At 43.0% G+C, this 23,736-nt stretch overlaps 1 protein-coding gene and 1 long non-coding RNA gene across 2 annotated transcripts in view; one reads left to right on the top strand and one right to left on the bottom strand.

Annotated features, from left to right (window-relative positions):
* LOC131105928 (uncharacterized) overlaps positions 1-15,197 on the bottom strand; it is a 30,013-nt gene extending 14,816 nt beyond the window's left edge. The window contains exon 1 of the long non-coding RNA XR_009120022.1: positions 15,111-15,197. This is a non-coding gene — a long non-coding RNA (uncharacterized LOC131105928). The remainder of the gene's footprint in view (positions 1-15,110) is intronic.
* LOC131105927 (dihydropyridine-sensitive L-type skeletal muscle calcium channel subunit alpha-1-like) overlaps positions 1-23,736 on the top strand; it is a 66,541-nt gene that overhangs the window by 11,056 nt on the left and 31,749 nt on the right. The window contains exons 11-27 of the mRNA XM_058054444.1: positions 65-290; positions 1,651-1,858; positions 3,484-3,604; positions 3,704-3,818; positions 5,303-5,405; positions 5,484-5,553; positions 5,682-5,814; positions 5,990-6,119; positions 6,216-6,275; positions 6,346-6,452; positions 7,796-7,883; positions 7,957-8,064; positions 9,236-9,288; positions 9,378-9,524; positions 9,613-9,814; positions 11,315-11,473; positions 15,849-15,959. Coding sequence (XP_057910427.1) covers positions 65-290; positions 1,651-1,858; positions 3,484-3,604; positions 3,704-3,818; positions 5,303-5,405; positions 5,484-5,553; positions 5,682-5,814; positions 5,990-6,119; positions 6,216-6,275; positions 6,346-6,452; positions 7,796-7,883; positions 7,957-8,064; positions 9,236-9,288; positions 9,378-9,524; positions 9,613-9,814; positions 11,315-11,473; positions 15,849-15,959 — 2,141 coding nt within the window. The remainder of the gene's footprint in view (positions 1-64; positions 291-1,650; positions 1,859-3,483; positions 3,605-3,703; positions 3,819-5,302; positions 5,406-5,483; positions 5,554-5,681; positions 5,815-5,989; positions 6,120-6,215; positions 6,276-6,345; positions 6,453-7,795; positions 7,884-7,956; positions 8,065-9,235; positions 9,289-9,377; positions 9,525-9,612; positions 9,815-11,314; positions 11,474-15,848; positions 15,960-23,736) is intronic.

The raw sequence follows: 23,736 nt of genomic DNA, 5'->3' as shown, positions 1-23,736 counted from the left end.
GAATATCTAACTTTTTGTCTTGTCGGTTTTTTCATCTTTGGACATGACTTGGAACTTGCAACAGACAACGCCAATAATCTGCTGCTAGCCATGTTTTCTCTGGAGATGTTCATGAAGATGTACGCGCTGGGCTTGTCTTCGTACTTCATGTCGCTCTTCAATCGCTTTGACTGCTTTGTGGTGTCCACCGGCATCATGGAGCTCATCCTCGTGCAAATGAATATCATGTCAGTCATGGGGATCTCGGTGCTGCGATGCATTCGGCTCTTACGCTTGCTCAAAGTCACCAGGTAAATACTGCAAAAAAAAATATCGCTACACTTCTCACATCGCCAAGATCGGAAAGATCGGAAAGATCTTAAGTGGAGTGGAATTTGATGACTGATTGGAAATTCTGCTTCACAGAAAGAAGGTTCTTTCAAGACCTTTTTGTGTGGAGCTCAGAATGGCCTTTTTTGTCACTTATTGAGAGTTGCAATTGGAATTGTGCAGTCACCCGTCCATAACCGTACCATACAATATACAGAACAGGATGACTGGGCGGGTAAGATGGGGGTAAGAGAAAAAAAAACTCATATATGGGGGAGTACTGTGTGGGACGGGCAAAAAACCTTGGTAACATCGGCACATATAGAGCACAGTAAGTGCACTTTACAACAGGGGTCTCAAACTCAATTTACTTGGGGGCCACTGGAGCTAGGGTCTGGGTGAGACTGGGCCGCATCAGGTTTTCCAAAAAAAAACAAAAAAACGCATTTATTAAAAACAGAAAAATTAATAAACTTTGCTTTGGTTCCAATTTTCTACAAGAAAAGCTCTGATAAAACATTCCACTGTTCTCAAATATCTTACTTTTTATTTTTCTACACAAAATAAGATGAAAAATAAATAAACAAATCAAGAATAAAGAAAATCAACCAATCAGTAATAAATAAATATAATAATAATAATAAAAGGGCAAATAATAAAAACATAAGAAACCACATATAGTTGGTGGGTAGACAAATTATTTTTTTCAGATTAAAATGAACCAAGCATTATTAGAGCCCTGTAGACATGACAAAACACGACTATAGTCACATTTATACTCTTTTTATTTACAACATATTGCGCAACTGCAGGGTCTTGAGACACATGCTAACTCGCAAACTAGAGACCTCGCGACCTAAACGGTAGCCTTCAAGTTATTTCCTTTAAACTTAAATAGCCAAAAACTTACCACTTCCACACGGATAGGGAGGATAACTATTAACAGTTATTTAACCTATAACATGAACATGAATCAAACGTAATAATTTTTTCTGGGTACATGATACCATACAGCATCCATATCAAACTTGCGCGGGCCGCACTAACATTAAACTTTCATATCAAGGCGGGGGCCTCAAACTAGTGTCCTGTGGGCCACATTTGGCCCACGGGCCACGTGTTTGAGACCCCTGATTTATGGTTTTATATCCATGTTGTAACCATGTAGTAATAGCATATAACATTGCAGTTTTTTACCGTGCTTTGGTCCTAGCATAGAAATGAACTGATTGAAATGTTTACTCAGGTATTAAATCCTCCTGTTGAGCAAATGTAATGATTGTTAGAATTCATTGCTGCCCACATTAGTGATCAAATTGCTGAAACTCTTGTGTGCTTCAGATACTGGACGTCTCTGAGTAATCTGGTGGCTTCCCTCTTAAACTCGGTCCGCTCCATCGCCTGTTTGCTGCTACTCCTCTTTCTCTTTATTGTCATATTCTCCCTGCTGGGGATGCAAGTTTTTGGAGGAAAGTTCAACTTTCCCAACCAGCCGAAACCCCGCAGCACTTTTGATAGCTTCCCTCAGGCCCTGATCACCATTTTCCAGGTACATTTTCTTATCAAATTTGATAGAAAAATCTACCATTTCTGTTTTGCAATGTGCACAAAACGGTATTGATTATATACACTTGTGATCAAAATTTGAAGACCAGTTGAAGAATTTACCTGCCATTTGACGCCCCTACACGACCCAAACCTCCATTGTTCCATTGAAGGAAAAAGCACATCCAGACATCATGACAGTATGAATACCAAACAGAAAATTACATTGAATCCACATGTTTGTGTTTTTGTGCCGTTTGACGCCCCTACACGACCCGAACATGCATTGTTCCATTGACGGGAAAAGCACATCCAGACATCATGATAGTATGAATACCAACAGAAAATGACATTGAATCCACATTTTTGCGTTTTTGTGCCGTTTGACGCCCCTACACAACCCAAACCTCCATTGTTCCATTGAAGGAAAAAGCACATCTAGACATCATGACAGTATGAATACCAAACAGAAAACGACATTGAATCCACATTTTTGCGTTTGTGTTTTTGTGCCGTTTGACGCCCCTACACGACCCGAACCTCCATTGTTCCATTGACGGAAAAAGCACATCCAGACATCATGATAGTATGAATACCAAACAGAAAATGACATTGAATCCACATTTTTGTGTTTGTGTGCCGTTTGACGCCCCTACACGACCCAAACCTCCATTGTTCCATTGAAGGAAAAAGCACATCCAGACATCATGACAGTATGAATACCAAACAGAAAATGACATTGAATACAAATTTTTGTGTTTTTGTGCCGTTTGACGCCCCTACACGACCCGAACCTCCATTGTTCCATTGAAGGAAACAGCACATTCAGACATCATGACAGTATGAATACCAAACAGAAAATGACATTGAATCCACATTTTTGCGTTTGTGTTTTTGTGCCGTTTGACGCCCCTACACGACCCGAACCTCCATTGTTCCATTAAAGGAAAAATCACATCCAGACATCATGACAGTATGAATAGCAAACAGAAAATGACATTGAATCCACATTTTTGTGTTTTTGTGCCATTTGACGCCCCTACACAACCCGAACCTCCATTGTTCCATTGAAGGAAAAAGCACATCCAGACATCATGACAGTATGAATACCAAACAGAAAATGACATTGAATACAAATTTTTGTGTTTTTGTGCCGTTTGACGCCCCTACACGACCCGAACCTCCATTGTTCCATTGACGGAAAAAGCACATCTAGACATCATGACAGTATGAATACCAAACAGAAAATGACATTGAATTCAAATTTTTGCGTTTGTGTTTTTGTGCCGTTTGATGCCCCTACACGACCTGAACGCTTTGAATGCTTTTTCACCATAAATTGCTTACTCACAACAATTTGTTTCACTCCTATTTCTTTCTTTTGCATTTCAAAGCTCCTTTAGAGCCAACAATACAAAATGTAAACTAAATTTTTCAGCTGGTCTTAAAATCTTTATCAGGATTTTAAGTGTCATATTTGATATTGTACTGATTCGTTGCATTAAAATTAAACGATTCTCAAACAAAGTTTGAAGCCTGTTTGAACAGGTCTTACATAGATATTGTAATGTCCCATAGAGGTTATTATGAATGGTGTCATGTGACACTCACACATACATTGTGTTTCAGATCCTGACAGGCGAGGACTGGAATGCTGTTATGTATGACGGCATCATGGCACACGGAGGCCCCAGCATGCCTGGAATACTCGTTAGCATCTACTTCATCATCCTGTTTGTCTGTGGAAATTGTATCCTTGAAGTTGCATTTTTTTTTTATTTATGTGCGTACCTTGCAAAAATAATATGCAAATTACCGTGCTATGTCCTTTGACTGCAAAGTCGCTCAGTCATTCTTTTAAATGTCTTCCTGGCCATTGCCGTTGATAATTTGGCTGAGGCTGAGTCTTTAACTTTGGCTCAGAAGGAGAAAGCCGAGGAAAAAAAGAAAAAGAAAGCACTCAGGTTAGTCTGTAGTACATGGACAGTACAGTAGAAGCAACAAAGCAATACGGTACTGCGGAAATGTTACTCTTTAAACTGAAGGGTCTAACTCTAAATGGGCATTTCAAAAAGTGCCCCTTTGACTCTGCGATCCTGTTCTTGGGTTAAAATGAAGAAATGTGCAGATCGATACTTCCAATACCAGCTCTAATATCGATTCTCAGTGGTATCGCACATCACTACCAAAATGTGTTTACCAGGGTGAATTTTGATCACTTTCATAGCATCGAAGGCATATTGGTATCTCCTCAAATACTGGATCCTTTTCTAGGTTTTCAATAAGATGGTTCTGTGAAGCTGCCCGTAAAACCGAGAGCATACAGTACCTATCACAGGGGTCTCAAAGCTGACGTTACCAACTTAAAAATCCCATATATTTAAACAAGATCTGTACTAAAATAGTCCAAAACCTGCCTGAGGACATCCGTCCGTTTCACAAAACACAATAGAGCAGGGGTCTCAAAGTCAATTTACTTGGGGGCCACTGGAGCTCGGGTCTGGGTGAGACTGGGTCAGATCAGGTTTTCAAAAAAAAAAAAAAAACGCATTTATTAAAAACAAAAATTTGTTAAAAACTTCGCTTTGGTTGCAATTTTCTACAAGAAAAGCTCTGATAAAACATTCCACTGTTCTCAAATATCTTACTTTTTATTTTTCTACACAAAATAAGATGAAAAATAAATAAACAAATCAAGAATAAAGAAAATCAATCAGTAATAAATAAATATAATAATAATAATAAAACAGCAAATAATAAAAAGTTAAGAAACCACATATAGTTGGTGGGTAGACAAATGATTTTTTTCAGATTAAAATGAACAAAGCATTATTAGAGCCCTGTAGACATGACAAAACACGACTATAGTCACATTTATACTCTTTTTATTTACAACATATTGCGCAACTGCAGGGTCTTGAGACACATGCTAACTCGCAAACTAGAGAGCTAGCGACCTAAACGGTAGCCTTCAAGTTATTTCCTTTAAACTTAAATAGCCAAAAACTTACCACTTCCACACGGATAGGGAGGATAACTATTAACAGTTATTTAACCTTTAACATGAACATGAATCAAACGTAATAATTTTTTCTGGGTACATGATACCATACAGCATCCATATCAAACTTGCGTGGGCCGCACTAACATTAAACTTTCATATCAAGGCGGGGGCCTCAAACTAGTGCCCTACATTTGGCCCGCGGCGCCGCATGTTTGAGACCCCTGACCTATCACATACACACCTGTCCATAAAATGTCATGTGACTTGGACGTTGGGCGCTTACATGCAAATGTGCAAGTGCTTGGTAATTAGTACTACAAGAATGTACTGTATTGGTAATAGTCATCAATAATGGCTCATCTGGATTTGGTGGGTTAGTCATAATAAAGTCCTACAGTACAGTAACACAGTATATTAACATTGCAATCATCCCATGATATATAGGGCCAATTTACCCAGCAAGACGTCAGAGGAAAAAGCTAATCTGGCAAAGAAGTTAGCGGAGCAAAGGGCCAAGGGCGTTGAAGGCATCCCTACTACTGCCAAGGTAAGTCAATTCAACTAAACGTGAAAATGTGTCATATGACTGCTCTTTACATTTGAATTCTTTTTTTTCAATTTTCAGCTCAAAATCGATGAGTTTGAATCCAACGTGAATGAAATTAAAGACCCTTTCCCCCCAGCTGATTTTCCTGGTAAACAGTCGCAGTATTGTATTGTATTGTATTGTATTGTATTGTATTGTATTGTATTGTATTGTATTGTATTGTCTGCTGTAATACAACATTGTGAGCCAGAAGTCTTTGGTTCTCCATGGCTTTAGGTGATGATGAGGAGGAGGACCCTGATATTCCGGAAAGTCCAAGACCTCGTCCGATGGCCGATCTTCAATTGAAAGAGGAAGCCGTTCCCATGCCAGAAGCTAGTTCATTTTTCATCTTTGGACCACAAAACAAGTACGATAGTACTGACTGTTGGTATTTAGGAACTAGGAAAATTACACACAATGTAGTACTAAACATGCGCATTAAAGTTTTTTTTTTAATTTTCTTTGGAAACTCTCATAATAGAACATAATGACGTTTGTATTTGATCAGCCATTTAAAGTTGTTTTTTTTTTATCCTTTTTAGGTTCCGAAAGCTGTGCCACCGCATCATTAACGCAACAACATTTACCAACATCATCCTCCTTTTTATTCTGCTGTCATCTGTTTCTTTAGCAGCAGAGGATCCTATCGATCCAATGTCCTTCAGGAACCAGGTGACACACATTCAGTGACAAGTAGATACTTGTCACTTCGTGTTCTAACTATAATGTTCATATTGTCATTTGCAAATACTCTTGTTACGCTTTTAGGTGTTGGCGTACGCCGATATAGTCTTCACTTCGGTTTTTACAGCAGAGATCGTGCTCAAGGTAAGAGGAAAAAAAACAACAACAAAATAAAACGTTGATTGAGACAAAATGGATATTCATTATTTTTCAGATGACAACATACGGTGCCTTTCTTCACAAAGGATCCTTCTGCCGGAACTCATTTAACATTTTGGATCTACTGGTTGTCAGTGTATCTTTGCTCTCAATGGGCATGGAGTAAGTGGATTCCATCACTGTCATTTCCACCACTACACGCATTCAAAGTATAAATACTGACTTCATTGGATAGAATATACATAAAGTTAACCCTCTTTGGGATCAATTTCCGTCCATCAATACATTTTCTATAACGCTTATCCGCATTACGGTATGCTGGAGCCTATCCCAGCTGACTTTGGCCGAAAGGCAGGGTACACCCTGGACTGGTGGCCAGCCAATCACAGGGCACATATAGACAAACAACCATTCACACTCACATTCATACCTATGGACAATTTGGAGTCGCTAATTAACCTAGCATCCATTCATTCATTCATTTTGTACTGCTTTTCCTCACAGGGATCGCGGGGGTGCTGGAGCCTATCCCAGCTGACTTTGCCCGAGAGGCAGGGTACACCCTAGCCAATCACAGGGCACATATAGACAAACAACCATTCACACTCACATTCATACCTATGGATAATTTGGAGTCGCTAATTAACCTAGCATTCATTCATTCATTCATTTTCTACCGCTTTTCCTCACTGGGGTCGCGGGGGTGCTGGAGCCTATCCCAGCTGACTTTGGCCGAGAGGCTGGGTACACCCTGGACTGGTGGCCAGCCAATCACAGCGCACATATAGGCAAACAACCATTCACACTCACATTCATACCTATGGATAATTTCGAGTCGCTAATTAACCTAGCATGTTTTTGGAATGTGGGAGGAAACAGGAGTACCCGGAGAAAACCCACGCAAACGGAGATGCCCAAGCGGAGAATCTCCTAGCTGTGTGGCCTATATGCTAACCACTCGACCACCGTGCAGCCCGTGATGGACTATTTGAGGAGAAAAGGACGGTTACATTTTCTATAACACTTATCCTCATTAGGGTATGCTGGAGCCTATCCCAGCTGACTTTGGCCGAGAGGCAGGGTACACCCTGGACTGGTGGCCAGCCAATCACAGGGCACATATAGACAAACAACCATTCACACTCACATTCATACCTATGGACAATTTGGAGTCGCTAAATAACCTAGCTTGTTTTTGGAATGTGGGAGGAAACCGGAGTACCTGGAGAAAACCCACCCATATAGAGATGCCCAAGCGGAGAATCTCCTAGCTGTGTGGCCTATATGTTAACCACTCGACCACCGTGCGGCCCCATGAAATCCATACTAACAGCCTAGCATTTCAGCTGCTAACAGAACCATAATAGTCCATTATAACCAAAGTCAAACCACCACAAACTGGTTCACTTCAAAGCTTTTTCGTTCAGTCGTACATGGATAAACCCCATTTGTAGAGAATATAATGATTATTCAAGAGTAAAGACTTTTTAATCTTTTTAATCTAGATCCAGTGCCATCTCAGTGGTTAAGATTCTCAGGGTTTTGAGGGTATTGCGCCCCCTGAGGGCCATTAACAGAGCAAAGGGACTCAAGGTATGACATGTACTGTTTATGACTGGATAGTGATGTAGCAGAATTTATAATAAATGATCTTTTTAATTTGCAGCATGTGGTCCAGTGCGTGTTCGTCGCTGTTAAGACCATCGGAAACATCGTACTGGTCACCATGCTGCTTGACTTCATGTTTGCCTGCATTGGAGTTCAACTCTTCAAGGTGGGACTTAAACCGGTGATTTTCAACCACTGTGCCGCAGCACACTAGTGTACCTTGAGCGTCAGGTGTGCCGTGAGGATTATTATCCAATATCACTTTTTATAGTAAACATTGATTAATCATCATTTGCAAATATTATGTCAATAGCCATTATGTCAATAGTATACATGGACCCAAATATTCCAATTTCATTTGGTTTATTTGCTCAAACGGAAAGAATTGAACAGGGATGGAATATTCCTTTAACCAATCCGATTGAGGTATCTTGTACCCGCTCAAACGGAAATTTGTCAGTTCTTCTTTGTGGTGTTTTTCTTCTTCTGTTGTTTATTGGCAGTTAGCAAGCAGCTTTCGTATGCATTACCGCCATCTGTGAAACAGAATCTAAACCCTTCTATACTTTATTCACAAGTCCAGTTTTATTAAAAAAGAAAATATATATCTATATAAAACATTTCCTGAGTTTAATTATAAAATATTAGCAAGATTGAATTTGATCTTTTCCTGTTTAAATTGATCCCGGGTGCGTTCTTTCAGCGCATGCTCAGATATGACGTAACACGCAGATCCAGACGTTCTTCACTTTTAAAAATGGAGGCCAGCAATCGGCACTGGACTAAGCAAAGTTTGTTTTTGATTCAAACTCAATTTCAAGACTGGACAGATGAAAAATTGGCAATACGGAGTTATTCCAACAAGTGAAAGAAAAACTTGGGGAAGTCGGTATCACGTGATGTTGATGTTTACGTTTTACTGGGCATGCCCTATTGACTATTCTGTTTGATTTTCACGGCGCATGTAAACAAGAGATTGGAATATTCCTTTCCATGGATACCATTGTTTCCCGAAAGGTCATTCAGAAAGAGAAAAAGTGGTGATGTAAAAACGTGGCTACTGTGGAGTGTCTGTGGTGTAAAGACTGGCAGAGCAATGTAATATTGGTCCGTGTGGCAACACCTACCTTGTTCCTCCCATAGACTTATTGATGCACGTGTGAGGTCGTGGTGACATTTTGGAACATTTTTGGTTAAGCGGTGTGCCACAAGATTTTTCCAATGTAAAAAACATGCCATGGCTTAAAAAAGGTTGAAAAACACTGACTTAAACGATGTATATTTTAGAACATGCTATGTTAAAACCATTGATTTATTTCTGTGCAATATTTCACCAGGGCAAATTCTATTCCTGCACTGATTCAGACAAAATGACTGAGGAAGAATGCAAGTAAGCAGCAACGATGTGTTCATCCGGACTTTTCAAGAAGTCGTCATAAACGTCTCTAATGTCGCTCTTCCTCGTTCTTTGTTCCTCAGGGGTTACTATATCAAATATCAGGAAGGAGCACTTCATGATATGGAGGTCCGTGAAAGAGTTTGGACCAACTCGGAACTAAACTTCGATAACATCCTCAACGGAATGCTTGCACTCTTCACCATTTCTACATTTGAAGGATGGCCGAAGTTAGTCTCAGAATATTTACACTGACTTGAAATCAAACTCTGCTTTAAGTTTAAACTCTGCTCTATTTTTCCGTTTGCTTTCATCCAGGATACTTTATAAAGCCATTGATTCCAATGTGGAGGATAAAGGGCCCGTGTACAACAACCGAGTGGCAATCTCAATTTTCTTTATCATCTACCTCATCCTAATTGCCTTTTTCATGATGAATATATTTGTGGGCTTCGTCATCGTCACCTTCCAGGAGCAAGGAGAGCAGGAGTACAAGAACTGTGAGCTGGACAAAAACCAGGTATCTTTACACACACTCAAACGTGACTGATTGATATCGATTTTTTATGCTGATACAAGGATTATTATCGTACTTATAGGTTATCACATGGTTTGTCTGGTATCAGGCCGCGTCCTTTGGTCTCGGCCATCGACCTTTGGTCTCGGCCCTCGACCTTCGGTCTCGGGCTGATACTGACACTTGGCATGATACCTGGCCTGATACCAGACAAACCATGTGATAACCTATAATTATCACATACTATTTAATCATGAGCTTATTATCACATACTACAGTAAACCTCGGATATATCGGACTCGGATATATCGGAAATTCGCTCACAACAGACAGATAAAAAAGAACCAATTTTGCTGTAATGCATTTCCAATAAAAATTCATTGCGTATATCGGATTTTTTATAACGTATTTCGCCTATTTCGGACAAAATCTCCAGTCCCGTTCCAATGCATTTCCATGAAATTTCCCTCGCATATATCGGATGGCCGCATCGTAGCGCTCCGATTCGCCGAATCGTGACAGGCCGCTATACGACGTCATTTGCAGTGTTTGCAGCGCTGCCTGCGCGTCCAGGTACATTGGAAACATAGTCAAGGAAGTGCCTTTTTATAACAGATAAAATCCCATTTACGCATATACCGGATATAAATCTATGCGTAAAACGGACATTTTCCGGTATACGCATATAACGGATTTCGCTTATATCGGACAAAACCAGTGGGAACAATTGAATCCGATATATCCGAGGTTTACTGTATTTAATCAAAAGACCATTTTGTTTCCAGAAAATGTTCAGTTTATTACATGTATTTGGCATTGAACACGTCACGGCTGTGTCTGAACTGTTCGCCTTCATGGAAGTTTAGCATTCGTTTTTCCATCATGTAACGTGCCAGAGAGTTGAATTTTGATTTGAGAGAATGAGGCTCATATTCATCCCCATTTTCTTTTCTGATTGATAAAATAAACATTGACACGTATTTGTCTAACTCAGGCGGGGGAATACTTTCTACCAGTCTTCGTTCCTTCTTGCAGTTGATGAGCCATTCAGAAAAAAGCTTAAGGTCGCCCTTGGTTTTCCGACTTGTATTTGCATTTTTAGTTTTTCCGATCATTTCAAGAGTGTCCTCCTCATTAATGGTGATAAAACGTTCCATTTGTAATATTCTGTTTGCTATTTTCCCTATTTGTCTTTCGCCGGGAGTGTCAACCGCTGACATGTTGACAGAGCACAGACGGCAGCAAAACAAACGCTGTGTGTTCACGCTCGTGCGCTGTTCTCTGATTGGTTTACTGACAGTGTCAGTATACTGACACTTGGGGGCATGATACGGGGCCTGATACCAGACAAACCATGTGATAACCTCTAATTATCGGACATGCCTAGTATTTATTGTTCACGTGATTTTTTAATGGAATCCATGGTATCCGTAGATAAAACTCATATCTGGTGCATGTTAGCATGTAATCCCATCATTCAATTATCTTCATTTATCTCTCCAGCGCCAGTGTGTGCAGTACGCTCTTAAGGCTCGACCGCTACGATGTTATATTCCCAAGAACCCCTACCAGTATCAAGTGTGGTACATTGTCACTTCCTGCTACTTTGAATACCTCATGTTCCTTCTTATTATGCTCAACACCATGTGTCTTGGAATGCAGGTATGAACACACATTGTCTATTGTTGTGTTATTGTTGACATTGTTATCTTAATTCCCTGAGTTAGACTTTATAAAAATGCCTGATCAAAATTTTGAGACCAGTTGAAAAATAGCAAGAATTTATATTTTGCACTGTTGGATCCTAAGGATCTTAATTTTCAAAATGCAAAAGGAAGATCCCAACAGTGCAAATACCTGACACTAAATCAAATTCAATCCATATCTTTGATAAGATTTTGCCTTTTAAAGGCTGCGCCATTCAACTTTTGATCAACCTTAAACCTCCTTAAAGAGGACCTATTGTGCTTTTTCAACTTTTCTGACTTATAAATGTATTTAGAACAGGGGTGCTCATTAAGTCGATCGCGAGCTACCGGTCGATCGCGGAGGTGGTACTGGTCGATCGCGGCGTGACATTAAAAAAATATCATCCTAGCATCAATGCCGTCACTTGATTGATATACAGGGCAGCCATTCAGATGACAACAGAATGTTGCCCTTCGGGCGACCAATCAAGTCAAACAACGTCTCTAAGTGCAGCAGAACTTACGATGTCAGCCTATCATCCATCCCCGTTACTTGATTGACATACAGGACAACCAGTCAGATGACAACTGAATTTTGACCTTTAGGTCACCGCTCATGCGTAAACAACGATGCAAAGTGCTAAGCTAGTCGGCGAATTGCGAGATTTTAAGCCCTCGCTAAAGTTTATGGTCACTAAAATGAGTGAAGGAGCTGGACCAAGTAAAAAGGCAAAAAACATATCACTTCCATACGGATATGGAATATTATACGGATATTGTGATACGGATATTATCCATGACTCATAAACATTTGGAAGTGTGCTTGAGGCTGGCTATCAGCAGCTACTGTCCGGACTATGCATCCCTGGCTGGTTCAATTCAGTGCAAGTCATCAAAGTAAACTCAGGTAATTACAAAAAATTTCAATAGTTAATTATGTGTGTTTTACAATATTGGCTCATTTGGTTATGTAAGGTACATCAACATACATTGTACGTACAAATAATCCTCAATACATTTGAAAATAAATAGATGTTTTGCATTTTTGTAGTGGGTAGATCATTTTGACTCGGTCATTTTAAAAGTAGCTCGCATGCTGAAAAAGTGTGAGCACCCCTGATTTAGAATGTTTTATACTTGTGTTAAACCATGCCAAAGTTTCAGAAAATGAGGTTTGTGCAGTTGGATGTGACCCTTGAAAGAAGTTTGGGATGACTCAAATGCTCGGTTTTAGAAGACGTGGTAAAACTGGCCCTTTGTGATGTCACAGAGTGGCAGATTTCCTTATATTGTTCATAGTTAGGAAGCACAGTGGAATCAAAGGATGCATCAAAGAAAATACAGATGGAATGGATGCAGATTCTGCTAAATTTAAAGTGTTTTCTGTGCAGGTTATTGTGTGTAGCTGCTCTATAGGAGACCACAACTCAATACAAAGGGTCGGAAAATGAACATAATAGGTCCCCTTTAAGCTTCAACAGTGCAAAATGTAAATCATTACAATTTCAACCTATTGGAAAATGCTGTTTAGGGGTGTACAAACTGTACATGCTGTATATAAATCCTCCAAACAAAATACCAGGGTGTCTCACACAAATAGACATTTTGATTTCAACGGGCTTAAAGGAAAACTGCACTTTCTTAGTAATTTTGTCCATCATTCCCAATCCTTATGTGAAACATGAAGTCATATTTCTTACTCTTTTCTGTGAATTATAACGCGAGAAAACAAGTTAATATGAGCTAGCTTACAATGTCATTGAGGATACACCTATTTCGACTATGAAGCCCTCTAAAAAAAAACTCTAACAACGTTGCATGGCTTGATATCCATGTTGTGGTCATTAACACGAACACTGACGATGACATGTAGTAGGTGCAGTATCTTGCCAAACACAACCGAAACATATTTTCGAGGCACATTGATCCACACACTTGTGTTAGTTCCTTCAACAACAACAACAGCAGCAACACTGCTACACACTTACAATCTCTTGCGCTCATTGGGATGGCTGTGTCTTCCAGCACAAGACATGTCCTCCAGTCCTCAGGTAAAAAATGCTGACGGCACACCAGCATCTTGTCGAGTCTTAATAGCGACATGTGTGGGGGAGAGCGGACTGCGTGTTTATTAGGTAGTGTCGCTGGAGCACCTCATCCACACCAGAACTCCGGTGACAGAACTGTATGGACATAATCTGCTTTATGGGCACTTTGAGATCATTTATTTGATGTAAAGTACGTCATAAATTTATAATAATACATTTATTATTTTTTTCATTATTATTATTTGTTATTATTATTATTTGTATTATTATTATTATATGCTTGTGTCCCTTTTTTCAGGAGCACTTTGTAAACAACAGACCACATCAAATAACAAAATTATTAAATCTGTAAAAGTGTCATGCAATCTGCTATGTGTGCACTTTGAGATCATTTATTTGATGTAAAGTGCGTTATAAATTTATAATAAGAAGAATAAATTTATTATAATTTTATATTATTATTTGTTATTATTATTATTAATATTATGTGCCTGTGTCCCTTTTTTCAGGAGCACTTTGTAAACAACAGACCGCATCAAATAATGAAATTATTGTATCTGTAAAAGTGTTATGCAATCTGCTATTTGTGCACTTTAAGATCATTTATTTGATGTAAAGTACGTTATACATTTATAATAATTAGAATAAATGTATTATTATTTGATATTATTTGTTATTATTATTTTATATTATTATTTTTATTATTATTATTATTATGTAAAGTGCGTTATAAATGTATAATAAGAAGAATAAATTTAGTATTATTTTATATTATTTGTTATTATTATTTTATATTATTATTATTTGTTGTTATTATTATTATTATGTGCCTGTGTCCCTTTTTTCAGGAGCACTTTGTAAACAACAGACCGCATCAAATAATGAAATTATTGTATCTGTAAAAGTGTCATGCAATCTGCTATATGTGCACTTTGAGATCATTTATTTGATGTAAAGTGCGTTATAAATTTATAATAATAAGAATTAATTTATTATTTAATATTACTATTATTATTATGTGCTTGTGTCCCTTTTTTCACTTTGTAAACAACAGACCGCATCAAATAACGAAATTGATAAAACCGCCAAACCATGAAAATGTCGTCTCAAGCCATGATGCCAGCTTGTATGTTGACTTTAAATGAAATACTTTGGAAAGAACGGGCGGGCCGTATTCAAACACTTGGCGGGCCGGATGTGGCCCCCGGGCCGTAGTTTGCCCACCCCTGCTGTATATTTTGTATTTTCATTCTTTTTTTAATAGATGTGTCTGCACTTACTTCACCAAAACAAATTCCTAGTATGTGTTTGATCATACCTGGCAATAAACCATTTCTGACTTCTGAAATACAGGTCACTAGCTTGAAACAGCAGAGGCTAATCTAGGCAACACATACACTGTATTTGGCTACGGAAAGGGCGGCAACAGGTTAGCTAGCACCGGAAAGGGTCACCATAATAAACGTGGGCACACGACACAATGGGCGATATTCGCCGCCTAATTAGCATATAAATAACGATCGCGAACGATCGCGAACAACCGTTAACAGCCCATTAGCTTACCTTTCTCATGCACGCAGACAGACATGTATGGAAATGAGAACAAGCCTTCTGATGGCTAGGCTGTGGTCTGACAGAGGACCCCTTAGCTGCCCCGCAAGTTGCCTGCTACAAACAGGACCACAGTCTGCCCTGAACAGTGCCTGCACCAAACATCGCAGTCACAATGAGGGAATTTACAACAACATGTGAAATGTGAAACCGTCTGTGAATGATGCCGAGACGAAAGGTTAGCGACGCGTCGTGTTAGTCCATGAGATAAAAATAGTTTTTTCATGTTAGCTGCTGTAATAATATTATTGCTGTAGCTTGGTTAATATACAAGTCAGTTATGTAAATGGAACACGATTGGTGTTTTTTTTTCTCTTTTTTTTGGTGAGGGCTTTAGCGTCAAAATAGTTTTTCCCATGACGTCCATTGCTAGCTAGCTATATTTACTCTTTTTTCAGGCTAGAAAGCACAGAACAGGGAAATAAATTTGTGTACATGTTTCACATAAGGATTGTGAATGATGGGCAAAATTCCCCAAAAAGTGTAGTTACACCTTACACACACAGATTCAAATGTTGTTTTAATGGAAGCTGTGAAAGTCAAACCCAGCTGACATCACCCAGGCGGAACAAACGCTAGCAAAACACGGACAGTGGGGATGGTCAATCACGCGTTAGCACAATGCAGCAATGCTAGCTTGTGAGTTGTCCTCTTAGCTTAGCCCCCGTCTGTTTGTATCTGAACCCACAGCATTGTAACCAGTCCAGCCACGTCACACACCTGTCGGACATGCTGAATGTCATTTTTACTGTGCTCTTCACCGTGGAGATGATACTGAAACTCATGGCCTTCAAAGCTAAGGTTGGTTAAATCTTTATATTGTTATTATACATCAAGGCTGTCCAAAGGGAGCCTGCAAACAGAAATAATAAAGTATGTGGTATTAACTCCTATTTATTTTTATATTTTTTCCATGTTGTTTATTAATCAATCAATCAATCAATCAATCAATCAAACTTTATTTGTAGAGCACTTTTCTTACATAGAATGTAGCACAAAGTGCTTCACATGTTTAAAAAAAGACAACAACAAGACACATATACACACACACACAGAGGAACCAGTTCAGGAAGCACCGCCATCTGCGCTGGGGGTTGCCCACAGCCCAGGCCATGAAGCCGCAACTCAGGGGGCCACCACACAACAGGTAGGCAGGGGTCCCAGGTAGGCAGAACTCCCAGCCACCCCAGTCGGGAAGCCCCACGAGAGGAGACACCCAAACCCCCAACCGAGGACAGCCCCCAGCGCAGAGAGCCCCCACTGAGGAAACACTGGATATATGGGATAAGAAATATAAAAACATAAAATAAGAATATAGAAAGTATATATAGAAAATAAACATAAAACAAAAATATATATATATAAGTGAAATATATAAGAACATTAATTAAAAACTGAAATAAGCATATGTAAAACTATAAAAACATTTGGTTAAGATCCAAAACAAAAAGTATAGGGCAGGGGTCTCAAACTCAATTTACCTGGGGGCCACTGGAGCTAGGGTCTGGGTGAGACTGGGCCGCATCAAGTTTTCCAAAAAAAAAAAAAAACATTTATTAAAAACAAAAAAATGAATAAACTTTGCTTTGGTTCCGATTTTCTACAAGAAAAGCTCTGATAAAACATTCCACTGTTCTCAAATATCTTACTTTTCATTTTTCTACACAAAATAAGATGAAAAATAAATAAACAAATAAAGAATAAAGAAAATCAATCAATCAGTAATAAATAAATATAATAATAATAATAATAAAACGGCAAATAATAAAAACTTAAGAAACCACATATAGTTGGCAAACTCACAGACTAGAGAGCTAGCGACCTAAACGGTAGCCTTCAAGTTATTTCCTTTAAACTTAAATAGCCAAAAACTTACCACTTCCACACGGATAGGGAGGATAACTATTAACAGTTATTTAACCTTTAACATGAACATGAATCAAACGTAATAATTTTTTCTGGGTACATGATACCATACAGCATCCATATCAAACTTGCGCGGGCCGCACTAACATTAAACTTTCATATCAAGGCGGGGGCCTCAAACTAGTGGGCCGCGTGTTTGAGACCCCTGCTATACTGCAAACAGTTTTTTATAAAGCGGTTCTTGTTGGGTGTTGTTAAAACACAGACTGCGTAATTCCGGTGGTAATTTGCAAACCAATCCTTGCAAATTATCACGTTCTGACCGTGTGGCGGAGAGGGTGGATCCCAAGATGCAGTACGCAGCACGCTCAGGTAAGGTCAAGCTGCTTTAATAGTTCAGGTGAGGAGACCCAATAAACAAAAGGCGCCGGAGCACAAAAAAGGGAGCTCCGTGGAAGGGTGCACGCAGGCACAACACAAAATACTAGGAAGAACAGAGCAGTCTTAGAGGCCAGCGGGCTACCGGACGGGTAGGAGGGTGCGTGGCCGAGGCGTGTGTAACGCTGGAGGAGGTACAGGGGTTAGTCTGTCACGTCCACAAAGGAATAATCCAGCACCCTCCTGCCGCAGCTCAGTGCCTAAAGAAGGGAACCGGAAATTAGCTTGATTGTCAGCAGCTGCGCCCGTCAGGTAGCTCCGCCCAACTCCAAGGAGGTCCACATCTGTAGATGCACACAGAGAGCAGTAAGAGTCCTAATAACCACATGAACTGGGCGTACCCCCAAACCGACACACAAGGTAACACATGTCACTGTGCAGCGTGACAGTATCCCCCCCTCCCAATTCAACGTGTGGTCCTCGGCGGACAACCTGGCTTGTCTGGGAACTTGCGGTAAAAATCAGATAAGAGGGTAGGGTCGAGGATAAGTGACCGGGAGACCCATGAGCGATCCTCGGGACCGTAACCCTCCCAGTCCACGAGGTATTGCACACCCCTGCCCCGTCTCCTGGCATCCAAGATAGACCTGGCTGTAAAGGCTGGGTGTCCGTCCACCAGGCGAGGAGGGGGAGGAGGCACTGGCGGTGGGTTAAGCTCGCTTATTGTAACCGGCTTCAGGCGGGACACGTGAAACACCGGGTAGGTCCTGAGAGAAGGGGGGAGCTTGAGTCTGGCGGAAGCAGGGTTGACCATACGAACCACCTTGTATGGTCCGACGAACCTGGGGGCCAACTTCTTTGACTCCACGGCCAGGGGCAGGTCCCGCGAAGACAGCCAGACACTCTGCCCTGGCTGGTAATTGGGTGCAGGCCTCCGATGGCGATCCGCCAGTCTTTGATTACGTTTGGCGGTCCGGGACAGCGCCGCTCGTGTGTCTCGCCACACCCGATGGACCCGGCGGAGCAACGAGGCTACCGAGGTAACCGATGATCCGGACTCCTGAGGGGGGAACAGTGGAGGCTGGAAGCCGTGGACCACATGAAAAGGAGAGAGGCCCGTGGAGGAGCAGACCAGGGTGTTGTGGGCGTATTCCACCCACGGGAGATCCCGAGACCAGGACGTGGGATGTTGGTGGCACACACACCTCAAGGCTGACTCCAGGTCCTGGTTTACCCGTTCCGTCTGCCCGTTGGACTGGGGGTGATATCCAGAGGAGAGGCTGACCGAGGCTCCCAACGACTTGCAAAAGGCCCTCCAGACCGCTGAGGCAAACTGGGGCCCCCTGTCGGACACCACATCGACCGGAATGCCATGGGGGCGGACCACATGTTGTACCAGGAGCTTGGCCGTCTCCAGGGCGGAGGGGATTCTGCGGAGGGGTACAAAATGAGCAGACTTCGAGAACCTATCTACGATGGTAAGAACCGCCGTGAAACCCCTCGAAGCGGGCAGACCCGTCACAAAGTCCAAGGCAATGTGCGACCAAGGGCGAGAGGGGATGGGGAGAGGGTGAAGCAGGCCAGCCGGTGGTTGGTTGGATGATTTGTTTCTGGCACAGACTGAGCAGGCAGCCACGAAGCTCTTAGTGTCGGCGTGGAGGGAGGGCCACCAGAAGCGCTGTGACAGGAGGAAGGCTGTGCGTCTGGCTCCGGGATGACAGGCGATCTTAGAACAGTGCCCCCAGGTCAGGACCTCCGACCGCAGGGACCGTGGAACAAACAGTCTGTCTGGAGGGCAGCCCGCTGGAAGAGGGGTGTCTCCGCTGGCTTCAGCCACCCTCTTCTCGATCTCCCACTGGAGTCCGCCCACGATGCAGGACAGGGGAAGGATGGAGTCAGGTGTTTGGTCCTCAGCTTGTGGTGCATATATACGGGAGAGTGCGTCTGGTTTGCCATTTAGAGAACCTGGGCGATAAGTCAGAGTGAAGTCGAAGCGGGTGAGGAAGAGGGCCCACCGGGCCTGGCGGGGGTTGAGGCGCTGGGCAGAGCGGATGTATGAAAGGTTTCTGTGATCCGTGTAGATGACAAACGGGTGTGCAGCGCCCTCCAACCAGTGCCTCCATTCCTGCAAGGCGAGGACCACCGCCAACAGCTCCCGATTGCCAACATCATAGTTGCGTTCAGCAGGCGATAGGCGCCTGGAGAAAAAGGCGCAGGGGTGCAGCCTCTGGTCGGAGCTGGAGCGCTGGGAGAGCACGGCCCCTACGCCAGTATCGGACGCATCCACCTCAACGAAAAACGGGAGATTAGGGTTAGGGTGAATAAGAACAGGTGCAGAAGTGAAGAAGGACTTGAGGCGCCGAAAGGCTGAATCGGCCCCCGGTGACCAAGAAAACGGAACCTTGGTAGATGTCAGCTTGTTCAGAGGGTCGGCAACTTTACTAAAGTCGCGAATAAAGCGCCGGTAGAAGTTGGCGAAACCCAGAAACCTCTGTAACAGCTTCCTAGATGTAGGAGTGGGCCAGTCAACCACAGCCTGGATCTTGGCAGGGTCCGGTTTCAGTTGCCCCTTCTCCACAATAAACCCCAGAAAAGGAACAGATGGTGAATGAAAAGTGCACTTTTGAGGCTTGACAAACAGACGGTTCGCCAAGAGCCTCTGGAGGACAAGGTGAACGTGCTGCAGGTGTTGTTTGGTGGAAGAGGAGTAAATAAGAATGTCGTCCAGATACACAAACACAAAGCGGCCAATCATGTCACGTAAGACATCATTAATGAGGCATTGGAAAACTGCAGGGGCGTTAGTAAGACCAAAAGGCATGACGCAGTATTCAAAATGCCCTAATGGCGTGTTAAAGGCCGTCTTCCACTCATCCCCTTTCCGAATACGGATGAGGTGGTAGGCACTACGTAGGTCCAACTTAGTGAAGATGGTGGCAGTGTGAAGTGGAGTGAAGGCGGAATCAAGGAGAGGAAGAGGGTATTTATTTTTTACCGTGATGGCATTGAGTGCCCTGAAGTCGATACATGGGCGCAAGGAACCGTCCTTCTTTTGAACAAAAAAGAACCCTGCTGCCAAGGGGGAGGAGGATGGCCGGATATGCCCTGCAGCGAGGGAAGTGGAGATGTACTCCTCGAGAGCCTTCTGTTCAGGTTTGGAAATATTGTATAGTCGGGATGAAGGAAGCGGCGCCCCCGGCAATAAGTCTATGGCACAATCATAGGGGCGGTGGGGGGGAAGAGACATAGCATGATCTTCACAAAAGACTTCCCTAAAGGTGTGATATTCCTCCGGAACCAGAGATAGGTCAGGCGAGACAGGAGAAGGGTTTGAAGGACAGACCGGAGGAGAGGCGGAGCGGAGACAGTTAGCATGGCAGAATGAACTCCAGTTGACTATTTTAAAAGTGGACCAATCAATATAAGGACTGTGACGGTGCAACCAAGGGAGACCCAAAACTATAGGAGCGGAGCGTGAGGGGATAACAAAAAAACAAATGGATTCCCGGTGGTTGCCAGACAGCAGGAGTGAGACCTGGCGTGTCTGATGCGTAATGCTAGCTAAGTGGCATCCATCCAAAGAACGCACATTTTTGCATCTCTCCACCTGCATGGTGGGGATATTAAGTTCCTTTACCAAGCCACTGTCTATAAAGTTCTCGTCAGCGCCCGAGTCGACAAGGGCGGAGATAGCGAGGTGCCCCTCCCCTCCCCAAGACAACGTACCTTCCACTTGCAGACGGCCCACGGAAGCAGTGGAGGAGGGAGGGGGGGAACGTCCGTCCACCGATGAGCTCTGGGAGGGGGACGAACGTCGAGCAGCTGCTCGGCTGGAGCAGCGGGAAACTGGATGGTCCGCAGCGCCGCAGTAGCGGCAGAGACGAAGACGCAGACGGCGAAGTCTTTCCGCGGCGGATATCCGGTTGGCTCCCAGCTGCATAGGAACAGCCTCCCCGATGCTCTCGATGGGTGAAACCATCGACGGTGGAGGCGGAAGCGCCAGAGTTTCGTGGGGGTGAGAGAGTGGCTGGGGGCGTTCCCCACCACGCTGACGGCTGCGTTCCCGCAGACGGTTATCCATTCTGATGGCGAGGGAGATGAGCTCTTCGAAGGAACGGGTCTCATCTCGGGCTGCCAATTCGTCCAGCAGACGGGGACTAAGGCTGGCCAGGAAGACGCACCGTAGGGCTTTCTCATCCCAGCCGCTCTCCACTGCGAGAATGCGGAAGGAGATTGAGTGATCCGCCACCGAGTTCGTGCCTTGGCGCAGGGCCAGGAGGCGCAGTCCAGCCTCTCCTTCTCTGACCGGGTGGTCGAACACATTCTTGAGCTCTTCAACGAACAGGGGTAAGCTGGAGAGGAGTTCCGGCTTGTTTTCGCTCACCACCATGGCCCATTTGGCGGCGCGTCCGGTCAATAGACCAATTATATACGCCACCTTGGCGGAGTCGGTGGCGTAGGTTTGCGCTTGCTGACGAAACACGAGGCAGCATTGGTGGAGGAATAGTCTGCACTCGCCAAAATTACCCTCGTACCTGGAAGGGTGAGGGATATTGGGCTCCCGTGGGACTAGTTGGAGTGCCGGCGATGTTGTGGCCGGTGGTGGAACGGCGTCCGAGGGGGTGACCACAGACGTGCCAGTCAAGCGGGCGTGCATGTCGCGGAGCAAAGTGGATAGGTCCTGTAATGTCCGCTCGTGGTCGCTGATCATCTGCCCCTGGGCCTTGAGGGCAAACTCGAGTTGCTGATGTTCCGCGGGATCCATGGCATTGGCTGGATTATTCTATCACGTTCTGACCGTGTGGCGGAGAGGGTGGATCCCAAGATGCAGTACGCAGCACGCTCAGGTAAGGTCAAGCTGCTTTAATAGTTCAGGTGAGGAGACCCAATAAACAAAAGGCGCCGGAGCACAAAAAAGGGAGCTCCGTGGAAGGGTGCACGCAGGCACAACACAAAATACTAGGAAGAACAGAGCAGTCTTAGAGGCCAGCGGGCTACCGGACGGGTAGGAGGGTGCGTGGCCGAGGCGTGTGTAACGCTGGAGGAGGTACAGGGGTTAGTCTGTCACGTCCACAAAGGAATAATCCAGCACCCTCCTGCCGCAGCTCAGTGCCTAAAGAAGGGAACCGGAAATTAGCTTGATTGTCAGCAGCTGCGCCCGTCAGGTAGCTCCGCCCAACTCCAAGGAGGTCCACATCTGTAGATGCACACAGAGAGCAGTAAGAGTCCTAATAACCACATGAACTGGGCGTACCCCCAAACCGACACACAAGGTAACACATGTCACTGTGCAGCGTGACACAAATCTTGAAATGGACCAATCAGAATCGTTTACTATTTAGACCGCGGTCCACAGTCCGCGTTTTACCCACACCCGTTCTTGTTCGCGGTCAACCAATGAGCGATGGTTTGACTAGGAAAACATCTATCATGGCGTCCCTGCCAACATGGTCTAATTCTTCAACAACTTGTGAAGGAAAACATCAAAAAGTGATGAACCAGTGCCTCCTAAACAAGTATTTTATTAGCGGCAGCAAATCAAATGATGGCACAGGTGAGTGAATCACATTGCTGTGACAATTTGAAGTGGTCACAATGAAACACCACCCATTAGATCCAATACCAAGTGCTGATTTTGCACAAGCTACAAAATCTAGCGCTTCCATTTCTCTGTGGATTTTCCTCACCTTTGCTTCACAAATTATTGTTTGACCATTGAGCATTTTTTTCTGGATTAAAAACACTTTACTAGTACACAAACGTGTCTATTCAATAATGTTTCATTGTGGTGCACAACTTATAAAAGTGCCTAGAAGTCTCTTGACAATCCAGATTTCCATGCAACGTCATGATCTATGTAGGAAAACAATCACAAGAAATGATAATCATTTCATTTTTATTTGAGATTCTCATGTGATGCCACAAAAATTAGATGATATCATTATGGCGGTCTTTTCATTTTACATGGGGCAAGTTCGGGCAAGTAGTTCTCACCTTAAGGATTCCCCATGGGCAAGTATTTTTTGTTTTTAATGTAGAGCCCTGCTTAGGAAGTGTTGTTAATCCAATCATCCAATCATCAGATACAGAACATGAAAAGTTATAGCTATATCTTCCCCATGTGAGACTATTTATGAAGGTTATTGCCATATTGTGAGGAAAGGACAACGTGAACTCATCGTTTTGGGATGCCATTTTTAAATGTCATACGATGCAATACGGGAGAGAAAATGGTCTCAAGCTTATATATTATGACAAACAACTCACAAGGGAGAGCAGACTCCTCGCAGCATTGAAGGAGCCATTGTACTTTTTTATAACGCAATTGAACACA

This window comes from Doryrhamphus excisus, chromosome 18 (assembly GCF_030265055.1).
Source record: "Doryrhamphus excisus isolate RoL2022-K1 chromosome 18, RoL_Dexc_1.0, whole genome shotgun sequence".
Taxonomy (NCBI): Eukaryota; Metazoa; Chordata; class Actinopteri; order Syngnathiformes; family Syngnathidae; genus Doryrhamphus; species Doryrhamphus excisus.
Note: the sequence above shows the minus strand (reverse complement) of the source record. Positions and strands in the feature narration are given on the sequence as shown.